The 22,035-nt window shown below is 54.9% G+C and overlaps 1 protein-coding gene across 1 annotated transcript in view; it reads left to right on the top strand.

Moving 5' to 3' along the window:
- The window catches only part of HDAC4 (histone deacetylase 4), a 236,111-nt gene that overhangs the window by 79,525 nt on the left and 134,551 nt on the right, over positions 1-22,035 (top strand). Inside the window, exon 2 of the mRNA XM_040231985.1 lies at positions 14,839-14,910. Coding sequence (XP_040087919.1) covers positions 14,839-14,910 — 72 coding nt within the window. The remainder of the gene's footprint in view (positions 1-14,838; positions 14,911-22,035) is intronic.

Genomic DNA, 22,035 nt, shown 5'->3' with positions numbered 1-22,035 from the left:
AGATCTGGGGGCTGAATGTATTTGGAATCTGAAGAGTCTCAGGCCAGGTTTTTCATATTATCTGAGGTAGAGATCTGGAGGCTGAATGTGTTTGGAATCTGAAGAGTCTCAGGCCAGGTTTTTCATATTATCTGTTTCCTCATTTAGACCGTGATTTATTTCATCCACACACCCATCCATCCATCCATCCATCCATCCACCCAGCTTCTACCAGCACTGAACTGGTCGTTGATTTAAGGGCATGGATTTAAAAAGAAACACCGTCAAGATTTCATCCCTGTTAGGACTCTCGATTCTGTGACAGACAGCAGAGGGATCCAGTGATCTTAGGATGGCGGTGTTGGCGAGGAGCCTCCCACATCGGCACTCTCACCGCAGACGGAGGGCGCGGTGGGGGGAGGGCAGAGCTTTCGAGGGGAGCAGCCTTGCTCCTGCGCTGGGCGCTCTGATAGCAGCCTCATGCCACCCAGTGTTTCCTTTCCAACACGCGTTTCTCTTCTGAGTGTATTTTCCCAACAAAAGAATTTATAAAAGGCAATCCTAATTTTTCCTTAGAACCATTAAAAAAGAAAATCCCACACAGAAAGCCCAACTGCTCCAGAAGCAAGTTCTGGAGTTCACGCTTGGATTTGTTTCTCTCTTGCCTAAAAAGCGAAGAAGCCTCTGCAAGAGCCGCAGGAACCGTACTCCGCTCACTGGCTTCCTGCTCTCTTCCCTGCCCTTCCTTTTGTGACGCTGGCTCTCTGGAAATCTGCTTCAAGCTCTAAAAAGCAGCTGGAACACACTTGAGTTGCTCAGCACAAACTACAAAGCGGTGGCATTGACTGTGCAAAACAGATGCTGTTTGCATTCAAATAAAAGACAAACATAATATTTGCATTAATAGAGAGCATTTGCAAAAGTCTTTGCATAAAGTGGTTTATCCCTTTCCAAGAGCTGGTTACTTTGTACTAATTTCCGAATGTAGCAGAGGATAAGCAATCTTTTGTTGATTATGTCTCACAAAGAGTTGCTTCTGCACAAGTATAGCTGATTTCAGAGAAGGGCTCTCCAATATGCAAATACAGTGCCAAGTGGAGCACCATATTGATTGCTGTCAGTCATGTTCTTGTAGCTTTTTGTGTTTAAAAGTTGGATTGATGAGCTATTACTGTGTTCTCAGTGCTACCAAACGCTGCTTCTGCAAAGATGGTTGTAAAGAGTTACTTGGGCTGGGCCATGTCTCACTGGTTGCCTCCTCTTTGTGAGGAGAAGAAGCCAGACCATGTGTGGAGCGCTTTGGGACTCAGCCAGTGCAGTTTCAGAGGTAGCTATAGTTAATTCTTATTTTATTAACAAGGGCTAGATGAGTAAAGATACAGAAATCAGAGCAAAGTACAGATGATGGTTCATCAGAGAGAAGGAGAGCGCAGAAATGCATATTTTTAAGTCCTGCACACCAGCTTGCTAAGTTGCTTCAGTCGTGTCTGACTTTTTGTGACCTCTGTGGACAGTAGCCTGCCAGGCTTCTCTGTCAGTGGGATTTCCCAGGCAAAAATACTGGAGTGGATTGCCATTTCCTTCTCCAGGAGATCTTCCTGACCCGGGGATTGAAGCTGTGTCTCCTGCATTGGCAGGTAGTTTTTTTTTAACCACTAAACACCAGGGAATTATTCAAAAATGAGCTAAACTTTGGTCATTAGTTTCCTACCTTAACAAAGTGAAGAGGGGAAACTTGTTTATGTTGAAGATTTTCATTGTTTTTAAGAGGAAACCCACTAGGTATTTTAGACAGTGATTTTGAAACACACACACACACAGCGGCACTGCAGCAAAGGTTTGAGGAAACGGGATGACACATAGAGTAACCTTCGTGACTCGGTGGCGCTCGGTGTCAGCTCAGTAGCCGGTCCTTATCTGTATGCACTTACATGGTTAGTGGTGCATTTCCTTGCCCTTGCTCCTAGCATCACACTCCTCCACGCTGGAAGGGACTTTCTGAAATAAACCATCAGTGGTTATTTCAACAGGAGTTTGTTTGTGGTAAACTTTCTCAGTTTCTGTTTGTCAGAAAAATGTCCTTTTCTTCTTGAATGATAGTTTAGCAGGGTATAGAACTGTAGGTGCAGAAAAGGCAATGGCACCCCACTCCAGGACTCTTGCCTGGAAAATCCCATGGACGGAGGAGCCTGGTGGGCTGCAGTCCATGGGGTCGCTGGGAGTCGGACGCGACTGAGCGACTTCACTTTCACTTTTCACTTTCATGCATTGGAGAAGGAAACGGCAACCGACTCCAGTGTTCTTGCCTGGAGAATCCCAGGGACGGGGGAGCCTGGTGGGCTGCAGTCTGTGGGGTCGCACAGAGTCGGACACGGCTGAGGCGACTCGGCAGCAGCAGCAGCACTGTAGGCGACTGGTAGTTCACTCGGCTGTTTTAAGGTATTTTATTGTCTCTCGGCTTTTCTGGTTGAAATGCGAGCTCTCCGTCCAGCGTTGTTTCTTCTTAGGTAATCTGAGACTGTATAGGATTCTCCGGATGACTTAAACCCTAACCAGGTTCAGCAGCCCAGAGGCCTGACTTTGTGTCTTATTCAGGTTGTAGTCGATTCTGTGTCTTGGCCACCTCTGGGCGTTGGGTGCTCGTGGTAGCCGTGTTTCCCAAAGTGTGCGTCGGTTTCTGCTACAGGAGCCCCTGTTACTTCAGATCATCAGCCAAGCGGCCCAGATTTGACCACTGTTGTTTCCCAGGTCCTCTTTCCTGAAGTTGCATAGAAACGGTTGCCATTCTTTCTAATTGTCTGCGGTTACTTTAATGCCCCATCAGTCATAACTGAGTACCCACCTAATGGTGCTCATTTTCATTTCATTACAGATCGCCCTCATGCCTGAGCAGTCAGACATAATCTGTCTGTATAGGTATAAGAACCAAAGGAATTGGTTATAGATTAAGAAAGGCTCCTTTTTTTTTGGTTTTGATTTGGTGAAATTTCTACAGATTTCCTTTGCCTCATGATTCTATTAGTTGTTGGTAAATTAATACAGTGGAGGGCTACATGCATGATTTCACATCTGTGTTGAATTTTGAGGGATAGGAGATGACTCTGTTCCAATGATTATAATATTTTATGAGAAGATGAAGATATGTCATCAGTTCAGTGCAATCCATCAAGGAGGTAAACTTTGGGGATAGAAATATGCCCCAGGCTCTTGCTTTGCTCCTCCCACTGTGGGCTTGCTGGGCAGTGAGAGGTTCAGGCAGCTTAGCCAGGTGGAGCCTCTGGCCGCCCAGGCCAGGGGGCTGTTCATCCTGAAACTGAAATAGGCAGGCAGGGAGCAGGGCACAATATTTAAAAGGATATTCATATCCATAGGGCATGACAAAAGCTGGTTAGAGCCAAGTAGGTCCAAGATGGTGGAAGATCTGACTTCCTGTAGACCTTGAGCATCACTGTACGCTCATTATGATACATCAGTTCAGTTGCTCAGTCGTGTCTGACTCTTTGCGACCCCATGAACTGCAGCACGCTGGGCCTCCCTGTCCATCACCAACTCCTGGAGTTCACCCAGACTTACATCAACATATGCTAAATATGCACAAACGTAGGCACCATGACCATGTGAGACCAAAGAGTGGGCGGTGACCCCGTTGCTGGAAATCCCCACCTCTTCTCCCAAAATAGTTTGAATAATCCTCCCACTCATCAGCCTATGAAATCGCCCAGCCCATAACTTGCCCACCTCATATTTCAGGGCCTCTTGCCTTCAGAGGTGGCTCACACTCTGCCTGTGCGGTGTGTGTTTCTCTAAATAAATTCACTTTCTTACCTAGAACTTTTGTCTCTCACTGAATTCTTCCTATGAAAAGACATAAAGAACCCGAGCTTCATTAAGTCCAGAGACCACCTGTGTGATTTCACTTAAAAGGCAGGGAGTTCAAGTCCCAGCCTGGGGCGTGCGGTTTCTAAACCAAGGGCAAGTGAGTGTTAGCGGGCTGATGTGCCTCCAGAGCACCAGCTGGATGGTCAGAGTGTGCATGTCTGTGTTGAGGGGAGGAGGAGAGAAATGCTTTGTTTCTACTTTCTTCTTCTTTCAAAAATTAGTCCATATGGAATACAGAAGATAGAGAGTATCGTCTAAAATTTGGATATATCTCTGTTTTTAGAACTGTGAAGCTTTCAAAATTTGGAAGGTTTTTTGAAACAGCCATTTTTAACATACTGGCGACTGGGAAGCAGCCTGCCACTTTCCAGTGTGGCTGGGGCCCACGTCTGTACTTGGGAAGAGCAGGGTGGGGGTGGCTGGCAGGGGCCCCTGGGCCTGCCCCATGAGGGCTCCACAGGACACTGGGGCTCCGGGGGCAGGAGCTGCCCTCCTATTCTGCTCCTTCCCTGTGCCTCCTTAGTTACTGCTAAATCTTCTGAGAACTAACCCGCCTGCTGGCGGGAGGGAAGGCGGCCAGGCCTGGCTCTGGGGCTAGGGTTTCCCAGGCAGCCTGCCCCTTGGGCCTGGGGGTCACTCAGGGTTCTACACGGGAGCTTCTTCTCATCCCATCTGCCCTGCTGGGTGAGGACTGCCACTTAGCCCATTTTACGGATGTGGAAAGTGAGGTCAGGTCATTCGTGTGAGGTCAGGGGCACCCAGGAGCAGATCTGGGCCATGGCACCTGGCACCCGGTCTCGGTGGACCCAGCCAAGCCTCGGTGCCGCCCGCCAGGGTGCCAAGCCACCCACGGAAGAGAAGGCAAAGGACAGAAATCCGTATCCTGTCACCGACATCCGCACAGCTAGTGTCTAACAGCAAATTGCTGCTCCTGTCAGTAGCTCTATTTTTAGAAGGTTAAAATAGAACACAGTGGAGTGCAACCGCTGTATTTTTAGAAACTGAAGTTCGCGTTGTATAAAAATGGTTCTAAGAGGAATAATGATAAGGTTCAGTTCGTCTTGTTTCAGGAGAAGCTGCGCTCTGTACAGTGGATCCATATTCTGTGTAACAAAATGTAACAGTGATTCTGCTGCTTGTATACCAGCTTTTCACAGGACCTGGAAAAGCTAGTTTTACTGGAGGAAGGGATGTGCTCGGGAGTTTTGAATTAAATAATAACGATGCCATTCTCTTGCGTGCGTGGGCACCTTTGAGTGGCCGGCAGCTGGTGCAGCGAGACAGCGGCCTCTCGGCCACAAGGGGTTCACGTGGTTAGGAGCGGGTGACGGTTCAGCCACGGCTGCAGGAACCCTCCAGGGGACTGTTGGAGCAGCGCCCCCTCCAGGGGACTGTGCCTCTGCAGGGGTGGCCTGCGTGTCCCCTCTTGTTTTTATAAAGTTACCTTTCAGAAAATCAAGACAATGGAAATCATTTTTAAGAAACCAAAACTACAAGCTGTATATTATTAGGTAGTACAAACATGAGAGAAGGGCAGGCTTCCTGAGAAGGTTCAAAGCCCGTGTTGCAGGCTTCCCCGTCCACCCCGCGGTGGCCCCTCATCTGCACTTGTACGTTGACTTGAGATGATCGTGGCTGCAAGGGGAGGCTGGCGCGGGTGCCGCGCGGGCGGAGGCGGCCCGGTCCGGGCCCCAGCTCCTGCAGCTGTTGGTCTGGCGTCACTCCCATGCCAGTCCTCTGCCGCCTTCCTCTGGCCGTGACCTCTCAGCACGGGAGTCTGTGCCCCCAGAGCCTGCAGGGTGCGTCCCCCATGAGCGCGCTCCAGCCACACTGTCAACTTGCCTGCGTGAACTTGCTCCAATGGCCATTGTGGGTTTATTGTTCTGTGTTCGTGACTCACTTCTCACAAGCTGCTTATTAACAGGCACCTCTTTGCTGGCTTCCTGTTGCTTAACCACCGACACCTTCCAGCTAGTCTTTAACGCTCGGCGGTGTGGAAGGCGGGCTGGGCACCGGCTCATCCGTCCCGTGGTTTTCCTCGCTGACTCAGGCTTTCAGGAGGTGCTTCGTCCCATCAGCCGCCGTGGGACTGGGCGTGCGTTGGTTCTGCCCGCAGACGGGGCCGCGCGTGTCTCAGAGGGACGTGGAGTGAGAGGGGCACGTTGCTGTCCTTCCCTTACGTTCTTTTATTTACCCCGGGTCAGTTTACGTCCCTTCTTGACACAGGAGGAAACTGAGCCTGGGCTGAAGCGACATGATCACTCACCACCCTCCGTGTTCGGGGGAAGCCTGTCCTGGCGGACCCCGAATCCCCCGGGGCCACTCAGCCTCCAAGACACAGCCTTGTCCCACGCAGAGGGCTGCTGTGTCCCAGTGAGGGGGTGGCCTCGGGGAGTTGTGTCCATTAGACCGCTCGGCAGTTCAGAGGTCGTTAGTTCAGAAAGTAGGAAGCCTGCAGAATTCACGGTGGCGAGTTTGCCTGTGGCTTTTCAGAGGCATGCGGGCTGGTCTGAGCAGCTGGAGGAAGCTTGCTTATCGACAGGTGGGCCTCAGCTGGTTCTCAGTCCTTGCCAGTAGCTGTGTTCCTTTTTGCCGTTCTTAAGTCACGGAGATGCAGGCTCACCGTGTGCGCCTGCTCGGGCCCCTGTGGACCTTCTGTCGTCTATGATTTCTTGCTCGGACTCCAAGAATCTGCACGTTCTGCCTCCAAGGTCGTTTCCCTTGTCCGCCTCCGGAGCTCTAGCTAACAGCTTTGGAATGACTCACCCGATCGCGTCCTCCCCGCAGGGCAGATGGACATCCTCCCCAGAGCAGAGACAGATCTGTTTTCAAAGGCGGGCTTAGGACACCCTCTCCTGATTTTCTAAATCACTTATTAACGGTTGAGCTGGGCCAGGCTGTGGGGACAGCTGAGAGCTGTGGGCTCCACTTGGGGAGGCTGGGGAGGGGCAGACAGTCCCTGGAGGACCATCTTCCGAAAGGTGGGCTGGGAAACCCCCTCCAGGAAACATGGCCCTGGGCCAGGGAGGACTGGCCTTTGTCTGGCCTCCAGGGCTCCAGCACTGCCCGCCTGCGAAGCATCCCTCCCTGGCCTTCCCTTCTTCCCCTCCTGCAGCTCGAGCTGGACGTGAACCCCAGGGATGGGACAGCGTGTGCTCCCCCACGGGCAGCTCTGAGGTCCAGGCCCCTCCTGGGAGCTCGTGATCACGCTCACTGCGTGTCCTTCCTCACGACCTGGCTTTCTGGTTGGTGGGTCGTGTCTCACGTAGGTGAGGGCCAGTCCACCCTGACCAGGACTGAGGTCAGCCTGCCATCAGCTGGGGTCTGTGTCCCATGCATCTCCGGAGCCCAGGATCCAGCCACCTTACAAAATGGTCACAGCCTCAAAGTTGAGAGTTACGCCTTATTCCGTGGGGATTTTTAGGACTTCAAGCCAGGGAGATGGCATCTCAGTAGCCCTGAGAGAGCTGCTCTGAGGAGGCAAGGGGAGGAGCCAGGTTATATAGAAATTTTACGACAAAGGGCAGGTGGTCTGAACATCATGAGGTTATTGTTAAGAAAAGGAAACCAGACAACCCAGTTTGAGGGATTTAGTGCTTTTCTGCGTACGGGAAGATGCAAGAGTCTGGGCTCCCTGAAGTCACTCCTTTCGCATGTACCCCAGCTCTCTGGGGCCAGCGTCCCGAGCTCCTGGGTGCTGCCCGCAGGGCACGGCTGCAGCCTGCTGGCTGCCACATTGCAGGTACTGTTCTCCTTCCTGAGCGCCCTCAGGACTCAGAAATTCACTTTTGGAGGGCCGGAAATGCTGATGACTGTGGCATCCATGTTTACTGATACGGCAGGAAATATCATTTCTTGACCCCTTCGCTGAGTTGAATGTGTGTTTGGAGGGTTCCGTTGCCTGCACAGCTAGGGGCTGGTAATCAGCTGGAGATGGTTAGGAATGCTAGTGAGAGAACTGGTTAGACCAGTGTGCTGGCCTGTGTGAAGTGAGGACAGATGCTACTGAACTGGAAGCGAGGGCTTGTCTTGGCACCTCTCAGAAACTCTTACTGTGAAGAATTCCAGGAAAAAAAAAAAAAAAGATGAGCTTTAGTTGGTGCAGTGAGAGTCCCCTGTGCCCATCAAAACCCCAGGCTTTGTGACCATTCCCATGTCATCAGACCCCCCTCCCCAGGCTTTATCTCCTGGAGAATGTAAAACAAATCCCAAATGTCACAGCACTTGCCCATAGATACTTTGGTGTGTGTTTCTAACAAGTGTAATCCCCTTATCACACTCAACAAAATGAATACTAATTCCCAAATATCATCTTACACCCAAGCTGGGGTCCACTTTGCTGGTCGGCTTTGTCGCTTTTTCAGGTCAAGGTGCAGACCTGGGCCTGAGCCCCCGACCTGCAGTCCCTAGCCTGTAGGGGCTCGCCCACCACCCCGGGAGCCGGGGCATTTGACCTGCCATCCTCTCCTTCCCACCTGCCTGCTTAGAGCCTCCTGGTGGCCCTGATTGAACCTGTTCCTTGAAATGCATATTTCCTGCAATCTGGTAGCTAGCTGGAGGGGATTTGATTTTCAGAGCAAGCACAGGAAAGCCTCAGAGAGCAGCCTTCACCTTTGTGAAGTTTGCCTGATTTTCCTGCAGGAAAAATACTGCTCTAGAGGAAAAAGGTCCCGCTTCCGTTTTTATTTTCTCTTAATAAATATCCGCAAACGGTATTGGACGTGCCTCAGGAATTCATAACACTTAGCTCATTAAAGTTTAATTCACATTAATGGGCACACACAAGCTTTATTATAGAACTGGGTCATTCTTCCACAACATGCATGATGAGGACAAGAAGCATCTAATGGTTCGCAGTGCTGTTGGCTCTTAGCAGAGCTCACGGGGGAGGCGCCCGCCTGGCCGTCCTGAGTGTATGGAGCCTGGAGTGAGGCTGGTGTCAGCTGGGCGGGGACCCCGTGAGACGTGGACTGGGAAGGAGAGGGGTGCCCGAGGGCCTGTTGGCAAAGGAGGCAGGGAGCTGAGCGGCGGGAGGCCAGGATGGGAGGGGCCGAGTCCTGCCGGCGCGGGCGATGGAGACCCCTCCACGCCAGGCAAAGGGGCCCGGGGAACGCAAGTGTGTTCTGACCTCGGGAGTCGTTTGTGGCTGTGGCATTTCAGGCTCCTGAGCCACCTTCCGTGGTGTGAATGAGCAAGAGGGTCAGGCTCCCAGTAGGAGGGCGCCTCAGGCCCACGGGTCAGGGGCAGGGCATGCTGGCGTCCTGCGACACCCCACACGCTCTGCACAGACCCGTACAGCATGGGAGGGGCTGGGCACCCCCCGGGCCAGGGCCAGGGTCAGCAGGTGAGCCTGGCCCGCAGACCCCGCCCTGTGCGCCAACCCTCCCGCCCAGGCCGGTCCCTTCCGTCTTCACTGGGGCTCGGTCAGCAAGCCTCTGACCAGACGCGAGGACTGCCTGCTGGTTTTGTCCTTCTTATAAACAGGGACTGATTTTTATAAAGCTCTCTTCTGTCGAGTTGAAAGCAGCCCACACACAGCAACGCACACATCCCCACCGCAGGAGCCTGTCTTTTCTCCTTGAGTCCGTCTGGAAGGACCCAGAGCGTTTGTCTGGGAGGATCGGCCCTCGTGGTGGCCCCACACCGAAATACTGAGCACCTTCCCTCCAACAGCCCCGGTCTGCCAGGCCCCGCCCGCCTGTGGCTCCAGATTTGGAAGCTTTCTCCTCAGCTGAGGCCCCACATCCAGGAATTGGGGCCTCCTTACCCTTGGACCCTCATCGCAGACGTGTCCAGGAGCCTTAACGATCCAGGCGGCAGAGGGAAACCCCAAACTCAGACACGTGCTGGGGAGGGACCCCCTTTCCTTTGCAGACCTTCTAGCAAGTTCCCTGTAATAACACCTGAGTTCACGGGGAGGGAGGGGAAAGGGGGGGGCTAAGACCATCATTCTTACTGAGATGTCCTAGCTTCTCACCAGGCTCTGGAGCCCCGGAGCTACAGAAGTAATTCGCACGCTGACCTTGCAAGTGCGTCCGGGAGACGCAGACCGAGGGCCGGCTTCCCGCCTGCCCCGCTGAGCCCCATTCGGGGTCCCAGCTGGGCCCTGCACCCGCTCCTGCCTCCTCCCGGAGGTCCCACTACCGGGCTGCCCTTGGTCCCCTGTGCTCCTGTGGCCTCCTCGGGAGCAGGCCCACTCTTCCTAGCTCCTGAGAAGTGTGGGGAGGAGAGCTCGGACCCTTTGACACGTGTCGGCAGCTCATATTGGCTTTCTTCCAAAGAGCACTGTGTGGAAGGGGAAGAAGCGAGCACCTCTGCTGTGGAGAGGCCTGGCAGACGGGTGTCCCCCCAGCCGGTCAGCCCCAGCACCAGCGTGGGTTCAGTCCTTGGTCAAGGAGCTCAGATCCCACATGCCTCGCGGCATGGCCCAAAACTAAAAATGAATAAAACAGCAATAAGAATAATAAAACAATTCTAAAAATTAAAAAAACGAACCGGGTGACAGGCAGCTTTGTCATCCCCACTTCATTTTGGTGACCTCCGTTGAGAAAGCCCCACTAAGCACCTTTCAGAATAGTTCCTTCTCCCGTTCTTTCACGTGCATGACGAGAGAGCAAGTGTGGAACTAAGGCGGAAATGCGAGGCTGGGTTGCCAACACTTTGGAATCAAAAGTAGAACAGAGTCCGGACCTCGCTCAAATCCCATCTATCTGTATGACTTCAGCCTTGCCTTTTGTCTCAGGACTCACTGGACCTGACCAAGTCCATTTACCCCAGAAATGCAAGTTGGTTAGACGCAAGAAAAGGAAATTCTCAGATGAAAAGGGAAATTATTTGACTGTATGAATTGATACAGAAAAGTTTAATAAAGTTAAGCACACACACGTGATTTTAAAGTAGTCTTTGCACAGTAGAAATAGAAGGGAACTTTTCTTAAACTAATAAACTTATGTCAGAAACCGACAACAAGTGTTATACTTGCTGGTGAAATAATTGCAAACATTCGCAGTAAGATGGCAAGCCAGACAAGGGTGTTCCCTTTCACTATTTCTGTTCAATAATGTACCCTAAGTCTGAGCTGTAGAATAAGGTGAGAAAAAGACACAAAAATGCTGCGGGTCTGGAGAGGAAGAGCAGTCACTATCAGAAGTGATGTGGTTCTACATGTAGAAAGTCCAAAATAACTTCAGGTGAATGATTAGAATGAATGTGGGTTGATTAGCAAGATGCTGTGGTGCAAAGCTACCATATAAACTCTGACTGTGTTTCTAAAAACCAGCAAATAGCAGCTAAAATTTAAAGTACTATTCATAGTGTTTGGGGGCTTCCGTTGTGGCTCTGAGGGTAAAGCGTCTGCCTGCAACGTGGGAGACCTGAGTTCGATCCCTGGGTCGGGAAGATCCCATGGAGAAGGAAATGGCACCCCACTCCAGTACGCTCGCCTGAAGAATCCCGTGGACGGAGGAGCCTGGTGTGCTACAGTCCATGGGTTACATAATATTTTACTTCAAGTATCAAGTGTCTCGCAATAAACTAAAGATGTTCAAGATCTCTGCACTCAACAGTCTAAAACCGTTTTGAGAGAAATGCGATGAAGTGATGCTCCGTGTTCATGAGTTGGGACACACGGTACTGCCAAGGTTCTCTGCCCCCAAAGTCTGGGCACGGTGCGGTCCCAGTCAGGCTCCCTTTTTCCTCTTCTTTCCTCCCTTCCCGGTTCTCTTTCCCAGCCGGTCACAGTGCGTGTCCTGTCCCCCGCATCGCCCTTCACAGAGGTGTCCGGGGCACTGGTGGGGGCGGGTCCCAGCTCTGGGCCCATCACGGGGCAGCAGGCTCTGTCCTCAGGCCGAGGGAATGGCTCTTCACCTGCCACGGTCTCCTCCTGCCCCTTCTCCACGGAGGACAGGGAGGCCGCCGGCGCCCCCAGCTCTGCCTCGCAGTCGGACATGTGGATCGGGGCCCCGGGAGTCTGGGCCCGGCTCCGAGGCTCCGCTGCCTCTCCCGGGCCGGCTCCCTCGGCATGAGCGCCCCCTCGCCCTGTTCCGAGCTCCAGCTGCCGCTGTTGTGGGGTGTTGTGTCGGGGGCCGAGGGGAGGGCTGGGGAAGAGACCGCAATACCCTTTTTTTGCGGGGGTAGGAGGCATTTGAGTCATGTACGGATCAATAAGAGACTTTTTAGTTTGAAAAAAACAACGCCCTCCCTTCCTTTTTCTGTCTGTCTCCCCACCTCTGCCTTTTTCTTTCTTTGGGACTTAACTGATTCTCAGATTTCTGTGGTTAAGGCCCAGTACCGCCCAGGGTGATTTTGCAGAAGACAGAGGCTTTCACCTGGCCGGGTGGTAAGACCTGGTGTCAACTTATGGCTGTTAGTGTGATTATTGGCACAGGTATAAACAAGTTGGCCTAAAGGACAGAAGTTTGGCTTGTAACAGAATCAGTGTTGCCGAAAGGTCCTGAAAGTAAGGCTTCTTAATAATGGTAATGGGCCATTTGGCTGTTCTTATAGAAAGAAAAAAAAAAGACATACTTTATACCATATACAAAAGCAATACCAGAGAGATGAGATTTACACACAAAAGGGAAAAACCACGACACTTTCAGATGGCGGTAATGTAAAGTATCTTTGCAACCTCCGCGGGAGGAAGAGCTTCTTAAACCTGATACAGAAATGAAAGCTGTAGAAGAAAGACTGACACCCGTGACCTTGAAGAAGGAACTTGTGCTCTCTGAAACCAGTCCTGAATATTCACTGGAAGGACTGATGCTGAAGCTGAAGCTCCAATACTTTGGCCACCTGATGCGAAGAGCCGACTCATTGGAAAAGACCCTGATTCTGGGAAAGAGTGAGGGAAGGCGGAGAAGGGGACGACAGAGGATGAGATGGTTGGATGGCATCACTGACTCGATGGACATGAGTTTGGGTAAGCTCTGGGAGTTGGTGATGGACAGGGAGGCCTGGCGTGCTGCAGTCCATGGGGCTGAGCTGAACTGAACAGCTTTGCTTTGTGAGCCCTGAGACCGGGACCTGGATTTGTGAGGCCCTCAGGGGTACTCATCACCGGCTCTGGTCTCCGACGTGATGTGGAGTGACATCCCCAGGGCTGATGTCCATGCCTGGCACAGTCGTGTGCCTGCTGAGCTCGCCTGCCACTCGGGGCCCTGCTGCCCCCATCCATGGATACAATGCATCTTCCCTCTGTGTTTGGGTCTGAATGCCCCAGGGGCTCAAGGGGTTCCCGCACACCTCCGTGTTCTCAGCCCGGGTCGCCACCTTGTGACCTTAGGAGTCCTCCTCGCACGCCTGGGGCCTCACGCCCTGAACTGGCAGCCTCAGGCTCCCAGAGCTGCCAGCAGGCAGGGAGAGGAGGCCTGGCGCCTGCATGTCCTCCCCGTGGCCTGATCTCCTGGCGCCCAGTCCCGCCTTGATTCAGGTCCTGACCCCTGCTGTCCTGTCTGCTGCCTTCTGCGAGGAGACCTCTCACGTCTGGGCCTCTGAGATCCCCCTTTCAGAGTGAGGAGTGCAGAGGTTGCTGGTGGCATCGGGCTGACACGGTAGTCTGTGGAAGAGTGGGGCGAGGTGGGCCGTGTACCCGGCATCGCGGGCTCTCCCGGCTTCCCGGCCCCATGCTGCGGGCACCGGAGCTGGGCTCCAGCCCCTGATGGCCCCTCTGCAGAGTTGGCTGTCAGAGGAGTTCCTGCGGAGACGCCTCCTGAGAGGCAGGGCGCCTCCTCCACCCTCACCCTGAGGCGGGACAGTCTTCCCGTGCAGCTTTCCTGCCTGACCTCACTCAGCAGGGCTGGGAGGATGTCCGCGTGGGGCTCGGATTTGCAGCTTCTGTGAAGCACAAGCTGGCCCAGCCCGAGAACGGAGCCCAGCGGTTCCCTTCCCTGACCCACCAAACATCAGCTCGTGTGTGGGGTCCATCATACTCTGAGCGGAGAGCTCCAGGCCCATGACGCCGCAGAGGCCTCTCTGCTTCCTCGGGAGACGCTGCGGGGTCTCCTCAGGGTCATGGTGTTTGTCCTTGGATTTTGACCGTCTCCAAAGACACACCAGGGTCATGGAATAATGCACTCGAAGGCCACGAGGTGATGTCCATTTGGGGTGAAGGCAAGGCTTTAGTATAAAGTCGGGAGACCTGCTCTTATCTTACTTGCTTTTGTCCCAGTTTGTAAGCTGGCCCGAGGGAGCCGATGGCTGCTCTGGGAAACCAGTGATTTCTCCTGAACGTCACTAGGCGAGAGTGACCACACGCCAGCATCTGTGACGACGCCCTTGTTACCGTGGATGTTCACACCCATTGTTGGAGCTAATTTTACATCCCAAGTGTGTGATTCCTGGAAGTCTTCCCGGTGTTTCCTTCTCATCTGTGGGAGAACGTGCTCTGATGGCACCCTGTGCTGAGTGAAGGGCGGGTGTGGTTCTGGTTCTGCCATCTTTGTGGTCAGAATACAATCGAAAGGTAAACCCGTGAGAAACGGTCCCTTCGGTTCTGGGAGCCTGGGCCGGGGTTTTCCCGGGAGCGGGTTTGCGAGTCTTGGTTTCCTCACCCGTCCCGAGAGCGGGAGCAGCCTGGGTGCTCTCGACGGGGCCTCGGGGGCTGTGGCTCGGTGGCCCCGGGCCCCTGGGCTGTGTCTGGGAAGGCGGCAATCAGCTCTTCTGTGTGTACTCTCCTGCTGCTCGCGGTTGCTCCAGAAATGCGCTGTGGCTATCAGCTGGCTGTTTGCCTCAGCCAGACGCCCGCAGGCCAGAAACTGGTGTTTGCTCTGTTGGAGATCCGAGCTCGTTGGGTTGTTGTGCACGGGGTCTTTTCTTTTTCTGATTCCCCAAATCAAAATAGAATCCGTCTCCTTTAAAAGTGAGAAGGACACATGGATTCCCATTGTCTGCAAGGAAGTGCTCCTTGCAGACTCCGCGTATGAAATGCTTTCACTGAATCATGAGCAGTTTCTGATGCCCAGTGCTTTCTCTGTCCTCCAGATGGACTTTCTGGCCGAGACCAGCCAGTGGAGCTGCTCAACCCCGCCCGCGTGAACCACATGCCCAGCACCGGTGAGTCCGCTCCCCCAGCCCTGCTGGGCACTGGGCGCCCCCAAAGGGGTGTCTGGGGCTCCACCATCTTGGGGGGGTGTGGAGAGAAAGGGGTGGGGTCTCAGGTCCAAGGGGGTCGTGTGCTCTTTCCCGGGGTGAAATAGGGCGACGGTTTTGGATATGAAATGGGCGCGGCTTAATGCTATTTAAGTGGCAGAGAATTCCAGGTCCTCTGTGTCCTGAGCTCCGACAGGGTGTGTTCTTTCCAAAGGTGAGAACTGCTCGTTTGGGGTCTAACTCCAGGCCTCGAAGGAAGGAGCCCTGCACTTGAGCTGGGGACACCACGGGGCAGGTCTCATTGGGTCCAGGGCCGCAAGCTCCTGGGGGAAAGTGTCCTTGATGTTTCTCAAAGCAGCTTTCCTTCTGTAATTAGCAAAAAGCGTCAGCTGTGATTAGGAATTTCTCATTCCATGTACCCTATTTCTGCATGCTGCACCCTGGGCAGTGTTTTTCTAGTCTACACGGCTGTGGAAGCCTTTCTTTCTCCTTCTTGTAAAATGCTTACCTTCCATCTGGTATCCTCCAGGATTTCAGCTCAGAGACTGGATCCGTTTCTCTCGGGCCCCTTGGCCTTACTGAGAATAAAACAGACCCCAAGAAGGCCTGGGGTGGATGTAAGGGAGTCACTGTCAGCATTTTGAGGTCAGCACTGCCGGGCCTGGCTTGGCTGTGTCCTGAAGCAAGGCCCCCGTCTTTGTGGTTTGCGCTCCGTGGCACCTCCTGGATGCCAGCCTGCCTGCACCCACCGTGCCCGCTGTCTGCATGTGCAGGGCCGGCTGGGACGAGGAGGGGCATGCAGACCCCTGCCTCTGCCCCAGGCCCCGGCCACACCGCCTGTGGCTGCTCCTTCCCCATCTGGCTAGAAAGAAGTCGAGGCTGAGCTGGAAGCATCAAAGGAGAGACTCCTTTCTTTGCTAGCGACTCTCGGAGGCCTGCCGAGCGCTGTCTCTGGCGTCTCCCCAGACACGCAGCTCAGGTGCGTGCAGTGCTCCTTGAAGGCGCCACGGCCCCGGGCTGGCATCCACCTGCCCAGCAGGTTTACGTTCACCCAGGACGGCAGGGGGTGGGGGGAGGGCTGAAACGAGCAGCTGGCGATGCTCCGCCATCCTGTCTGAGCCCCGCAGAGTCAGAGGGCCGCTTTCCCTTTCCCTGAGTCCATCTGGCCAGGGCAGCTTTGGTTTAAACACCGAGTTCTTGTGTAGCTCAGGCCTCTCCAGGCAGTTTCCTGATGCTTACCCAGGTGTGGGTGGAGGGGGTTCCAGTAGCTTGATAGACTGTGGAAAGGTGGTTCCCAAGTGAGCCAGAAAGCGGGTGGCTTCCCATTCGCCTCCCAGCTTGAGAAGCACGTCCTGCTGGTGGAGACTTCGTGCGGGCCTCCCGTGTACGAACATGGACCACAGTTCTGGATGGGTGCGGGGGGAGGCCTGGAATCCTGGTGACCCACAGACTGGGTGGCTTCAAGCAAGCCGCCCAGTGTCTTGGTCTCAGCCCTGGATGGGATAATCACGTCGTCTCTGCAGGATTCTCAGAGACCAAGCCTGTGTCTGTTGGTGGTGGTCGCTGGGTAGACGTCAGGACGCTGGAGACAGCGTGGACAGGGCCGTGGCCATGCCGGCTCTGATCCCAGCCCAGTCCTCGTGCTCTGCTACCCCCCGTCTCTCTCTTGTGGGGAAGCCCCCCACTTCAGAGACGGCATGTCGGGGAGGGGCCCCCAGGACACAGGAGCCAGTAGCCCCGCACCTCCAGATTCCATTGGTCAGAGTCAGAGGATGACGCTGCGCTTGCTGGTGACCCCACGGGTCGGCGTGTGCAGCGTGGCTGTAAAACCCGGAGAAGAGGCGCCCGTGAGTACCAGCCTGCAGGAGGAGGGCCGTGCCGGGGGGCTGCCCATGCCGTATACTGGCCACGGAGTCTTCGCCGTGAGCTCCGCCTTAGAAGCTGCTAAAGCAAAGGGCATTCTTTAAGAGTCTATGCTTTCGGTCATCCTGAGTACTGTACTGGAGAAGGAAATGGCAACCCACTCCAGTATTCCTGCCCGGAGAATCCCCTGGACAGAGGAGCCTGGTGGGCTGCAGTCCATGGGGTCCCAAAGAGTCGGGACACGACCAAGCACACGCTCCCCATTTACATAAGCACTGTACAGTGCGTTCAACAAAGAAATACGGACCTCAGCTATATAATAATCTGAAAATCAGTATTGACAGTTTCTGTCAAGCCGCGTTTAAATAGAATATTTATTTATTCTTCGCTGAGCTGGGTCTTCGCTGCAGCAGGCAGGGGCGCCTCCAGTCGGGGGGCACAGCCTTCTCATTGCGGAGGCTTCTCCTTGTAGAGCACGGGCTCCAGGCACGCGGGCTCAGTAGTTGCAGCTCGCAGGCTAGGTAGTTGTGGCTCACGGGCTTGGCTGCCCGGTGGCACGTGGAATCCTCTAGGACCGAGGGATCGAGCCTGCGTCCCCTGCGTTGGCAGGCAGATTCTTAACCACTGGCCCACCAGGAACATCCTAGAGCCCCATTTTTATGATACGGGGGTAGAGACATTTTCAGGCGTGTTCTGTCAATCCCGGTTGAGCTTAAAGTACTCTTTTGACACTCGGCGGTGTGAAAACAGACTCTATGATTTGCAGGAATTACTCCAGCAGTCCCTGTGGGAACTTGCTCTCGTGAATGCACGCCTTTTACCGTGAGCGGGCAAGCGCCCACGTGGCCCTCCCCACCTCCACCTTGCGCATTTCTTGTCTGTTCTGGCTGTGAAAGGCAGCCCTCTCTACAGTCTTTCTGACAATGGTGCTCTTTAAACACAGTCAGTCCTTGTGAAGTCTTATTTCAAATAAAAAAACACCGTTCATCCCTTCTATTTGTGGGCCATCTTGACTCAAGACTTGAGGTCATTCCTACAAGAATCTCTCTCACTAGAAAAGTTTGCATTGTAGAAGGCACACACTAAAACGCTCTTTAATTTGGATTCTTTCTGATTTCTCCACCTTCCCCCTTAACTTTTTATATGTTAACAAGCCTTTCCTTCTTTTTTGCATTTTTTTTCTTGTGTTAAAGTTTTTAGTTGTGAATAGTTCTATTATAAAAGGGAGAAAACATATAACGGTTTGCCTACCACTGGGTCATAACAGCTCCTCCATTACTGTTGTGTGTGTGTGTCTGTGTGTGTCTGTCTGTGTGTCTGTCTGTGTTGTGTGTGTGTGTCTGTGTGTGTGTGTGTGGTGTGTATGTGTGTGTCTGTGTGTGTGTCTGTGTGTGTCTGTCTGTGTTGTGTGTGTGTGTCTGTGTGTGTGTGTGGTGTGTATGTGTCTGTCTGTCTGTGTGTGTGTGTGTGTGTGTGTCATAACACTTCCTCCGTTACTGTTGTCCTGTGGGGGGGTGTGTGTGTCTGTGTGTGTGTGTGTCTCTTTGTGTGTGTGTGTGTCTGTGTGTGTGTGTGCGTGTCTGTGTGTTTGTGTGTGTGTGCGTGCTCAGTTGTGTCCAACTCTTTTGCAGCCCCATGGCCTGTAGCCCTCTAAGCTCCTCTGTCCGTGGGATTCTCCAGGCAAGAATACTGGAGTGGGTAGCCATGCCCTCCTCCAGGGGACCTTCCTGACCCAGGGATCTGTGTTAGTATCATATTTCCTCATTTTTTGGATGAAGTGGAATGTCACCACCTCATCCTTCTCAGGGGGGTTGTCTTTTCCTTCCTGGGTGGGAACTTGGGATGCAGGCAGAGTGGCAGGCACCCTGCGGGCTCCCGGGAAGCTCAGAGTATAGGTGGGGAGAGACGTGGGACTTGAGGGCAGAGGAGGAGGCGAGAGCTGGGCCCTGGCAGAGAGCTTGCATGCCCACTGTGCCAGGGGATTCTACAAGCACTTTGGTCCTCCATTCCTGAATCACTTTCGTTTATTTTTTTTGAAAGTAGCATACTTTTTTCCTGATTATAAAAGCAGTGCGTGTTTAGTCTGGAAAACAGGCCTCATGGTGAGTGTGTGGGGTGCAGGCTGCGGACCCAGCAGGTGAGCTCCCTCGGAGCCGGACCGTGGAGACGCTCAGCACCAGGATGGGTGCAGGGCCTGAAGGATAAGCTCCTGTTGCCGGGAGCAGCGTGGAGGAAGCAGCCCTGGGGGCCCTCGAGAGGCTCATCTGGGCACCACTGCCAAGGGCCCACTCCCCACCAGAGGCGAGGGGCAAGGCGGCTTCCCCAGGGTCAGCCGGCAGGTACGCAACGGGGCAGGGGCCCATTTCTGCTCTGCAGGGACCACCTCTCAGAGAAGGCTGGGACCTCTAGGCCAGCCCAGCCACCAAGACAAGGTGCCGACCACACAGGAGCCTCACCGGGGACGCCGTTGCCCTCACTGTAAACATGCGTTTCCGTCAGCGTTCCCGAGCTGTCCTTTCAAGGCTGTGTGACAAGGGTGTCATTTTTTTAAACAGAATAATGGAAACTTGAAGACACTTCTAAAACTCTGGAGAACTTACCCAAACCTGCTATGAAAAAGTGAGGTCTGGCTCCAGCTGCAGATTCCCGAATCTTCCCGAGCATCCGACCACCGCGCCGTGCAAGGGTTACCGAATTGCTTGACCCTCCTCAGGTTTTGGAGCAGGGACCCCTTGAGGCTGCCTGGAACTCAGGATGGCTCCCAGGCACGTCTTGCCATTCTTGTTGTCCGTTTGCTCTGGCGAGAGGAGAGGCGGGGCAGGTGCCTAGCTGAGGACTCACGTGGCCTGGGGAAAGCAGCTGGCCCCGCCCTTCCCCCGCGGGAAGCAGTTCATCCTGGATCGTAATCCCCTGTGGCAAAGCCTCACCCGTTGTACTGCCTGCTGGCGCCTCCCTGGTGTGCTTTTCCCATAAGGCTGGGCTCCTGGGGTCGGGATGGGGCTCAGTGAAGGCCTGATGGCCAGCTTCGGGGGCCCCCACAGCTGCCACCTGCTCAGCGCTGGAAGGGAGAGTGGACTTGGGCTTCCTCGTCCTGGGCCCATCCTGACGCAGCTCGTCTCTGTTCTGCGCGGGCCAGGGTACTGTCTCCTCTGCTCACAGCCGCTCACATGGCACACACCAGGCTGTCTTTTTGTCCAGTGTCTCCTCCTCCTCCTCCTGGTCCCCGAGGCTCCACCCCTGCCCTCCCGCTTTGGGCTCTGTGGTAAGGAAGTCAGTGCAGGGTCAGGGCTGGGCCCAGCCGTGTGAGCCGCTCAGTCGTGTCTGAGTCTTTGTGACCCCATGGATTGTGGCCCGCCAGGCTCCTTTGTCCACAGGATTTCCCAGGCAAGAATACTGGGGTGGGTTGCCAGTCCATTCTCCAGGGAATCTTTCCGACCCAGGGACTGAACCCGGGTCTCTGGCATTGCAGACAGTTTACCGTCTGAGCCACCAGGGAAGGCTTAGTGGCTCAGCTGAGCTACTGTTAAGCAATGCCTGGGGCCCGGGTGGCGAGATCTGCCTGCCTCCCCGAGGCCGTGTGACCTCGAGCCACCAGCACGTCCTCTCTCAGCCTGGCAGCGCGTCGGGGGGCCCAGAAAGCAGGGGGCTGGGAGGGCCCCACCGTGCTTCCCACCCTTCTCTGTCCGCTGACCCCCGGCTCACTGGTACCCTTGGGTCTGCTCGTCCCAGTGCCCGCCCCCCCCGGCTCTGCTGCTTCCTCCAGCATGACTGTGGCCCCCCACAACCAGCCCAGAGGCCTTAATGATGCCCCCGTCCCCCCGGACAGCTGCTTAAAAGGAAGCAAAACCAGCCGGTGTAGAGAAGCTTAATGACAAAGCGCTCGGAGTTCCGTTGAGCACCAGGCTTCACACCTGCTCAGGCTTTTTCTTGGAGTCACGTCTGAGGCACGCCTGCTCTCTGCTGCGCTGAGCACAGACCTCCTGAGTGATTCATGCCCACGTAGCCGTCTTTAACGCCGAGCCTGGCGCACGGGTCTGCCCACAGAGGGGGTACTCGGGTTGCCGTGGATCCACCAGCTGGTCCGGGCCCCCCCGACTGACGGCAGCACAGGTGCCACGTCTGGCTTTGAGCGGCGGCCACAAGAACCGCTGCAGCTCAACCACCAGCGGCTAGGCTGCCCTCAGCGCTCGGGCCAAGGGGTACTCCGTGGAGCTCCCGAGAGAGGAGGGACTCAGGGCTCAGCGCTGGCCGCTCCCGCCGAAGGCCTCGCCCCCTGCCTTGGAGGAACACTGGGCGGTGGGATTTACAGGCAAGGAAGTGGATGCCTCCCCCCAGTAGTTCTTCTTGGGAGAAAGCTGTGGGTTCTGCGCCGTGGATTGTGTCTCCAGAGGAGAGACAGGCGTGCCCTGGCGTTTCTGCCTCTGGACCTAAATCCAGCCCCGCCTCCCACCGTCACTTGCTGCCTTTGGCCTTGACAGTGGGTCCCCAGGGCCCCGAGCGAGCCGAGTGTGTTCCTGCAGCTGCGAGGCCTTGGGGGCAGAGCTGCACCCGCTGCGCTGTCTGCACCATCGGGGCTTTTATGGATCCCTCGGTTCCGAGTGGGCCGGGAGCTCGCGGACCCGGCTGGGTTTGCAGAGAAGGAACACGCGCCCTCTGGCGCTGCCGCTGCTCCTGGGGCCGCTGCTCCTGTCTCTTTCCCTGCTGTCTCCTTTCTTCTTGTGTTCCCCGGTACTTTCACTCAGGTCTCACCAAACCCGGGGCTGCTCTGATGGCTTCGGGGAACGCTTTCCCTCTGGATACTGAGGCCCGGCCCCCTTGTCTGCTGAGGTCAGCTTCCTCCCTGAGGGACATCCGAGCAGTGGGGCCACCCTCTCTCTCTGTGTGTCTCTCTATTTTTAAAAACATTTATTTACCTGGCTGCACCAGGTCGTGGTTGTGGCAGGCGGGTCTGGTCCCTGATCAGGGACCGAGCCGGGCCCCTGAGCTGGGGGGCGGGCGGTCTTAGCCTCTGACTGCCGCTCTTCTCTCTGGGATGGCCCTGCTGGCCGGCTCCCTTCTCCTTGGGCAGCAGACTCCCTGCAGGGTCCTGTCGTCTGTCTGTCTGGGTCTGCCTTCCGTGATGATGGCTTTCCTGGCCTGTCTGCTCCCCTTTAGGGCAGGGCACCTAGAGACTGGGGACCTCCCGGGGGCGCTGGCGGCCGGGGCCCCTGCCCTGCTCAGGCGTGT

Source organism: Oryx dammah, unplaced genomic scaffold (assembly GCF_014754425.2).
Source record: "Oryx dammah isolate SB20612 unplaced genomic scaffold, SCBI_Odam_1.1 HiC_scaffold_28, whole genome shotgun sequence".
In the NCBI taxonomy this organism is placed as follows: Eukaryota; Metazoa; Chordata; class Mammalia; order Artiodactyla; family Bovidae; genus Oryx; species Oryx dammah.
The sequence above is the reverse complement of the archived record's forward strand: the minus strand, read 5'-3'. Positions and strand labels throughout refer to the sequence as shown.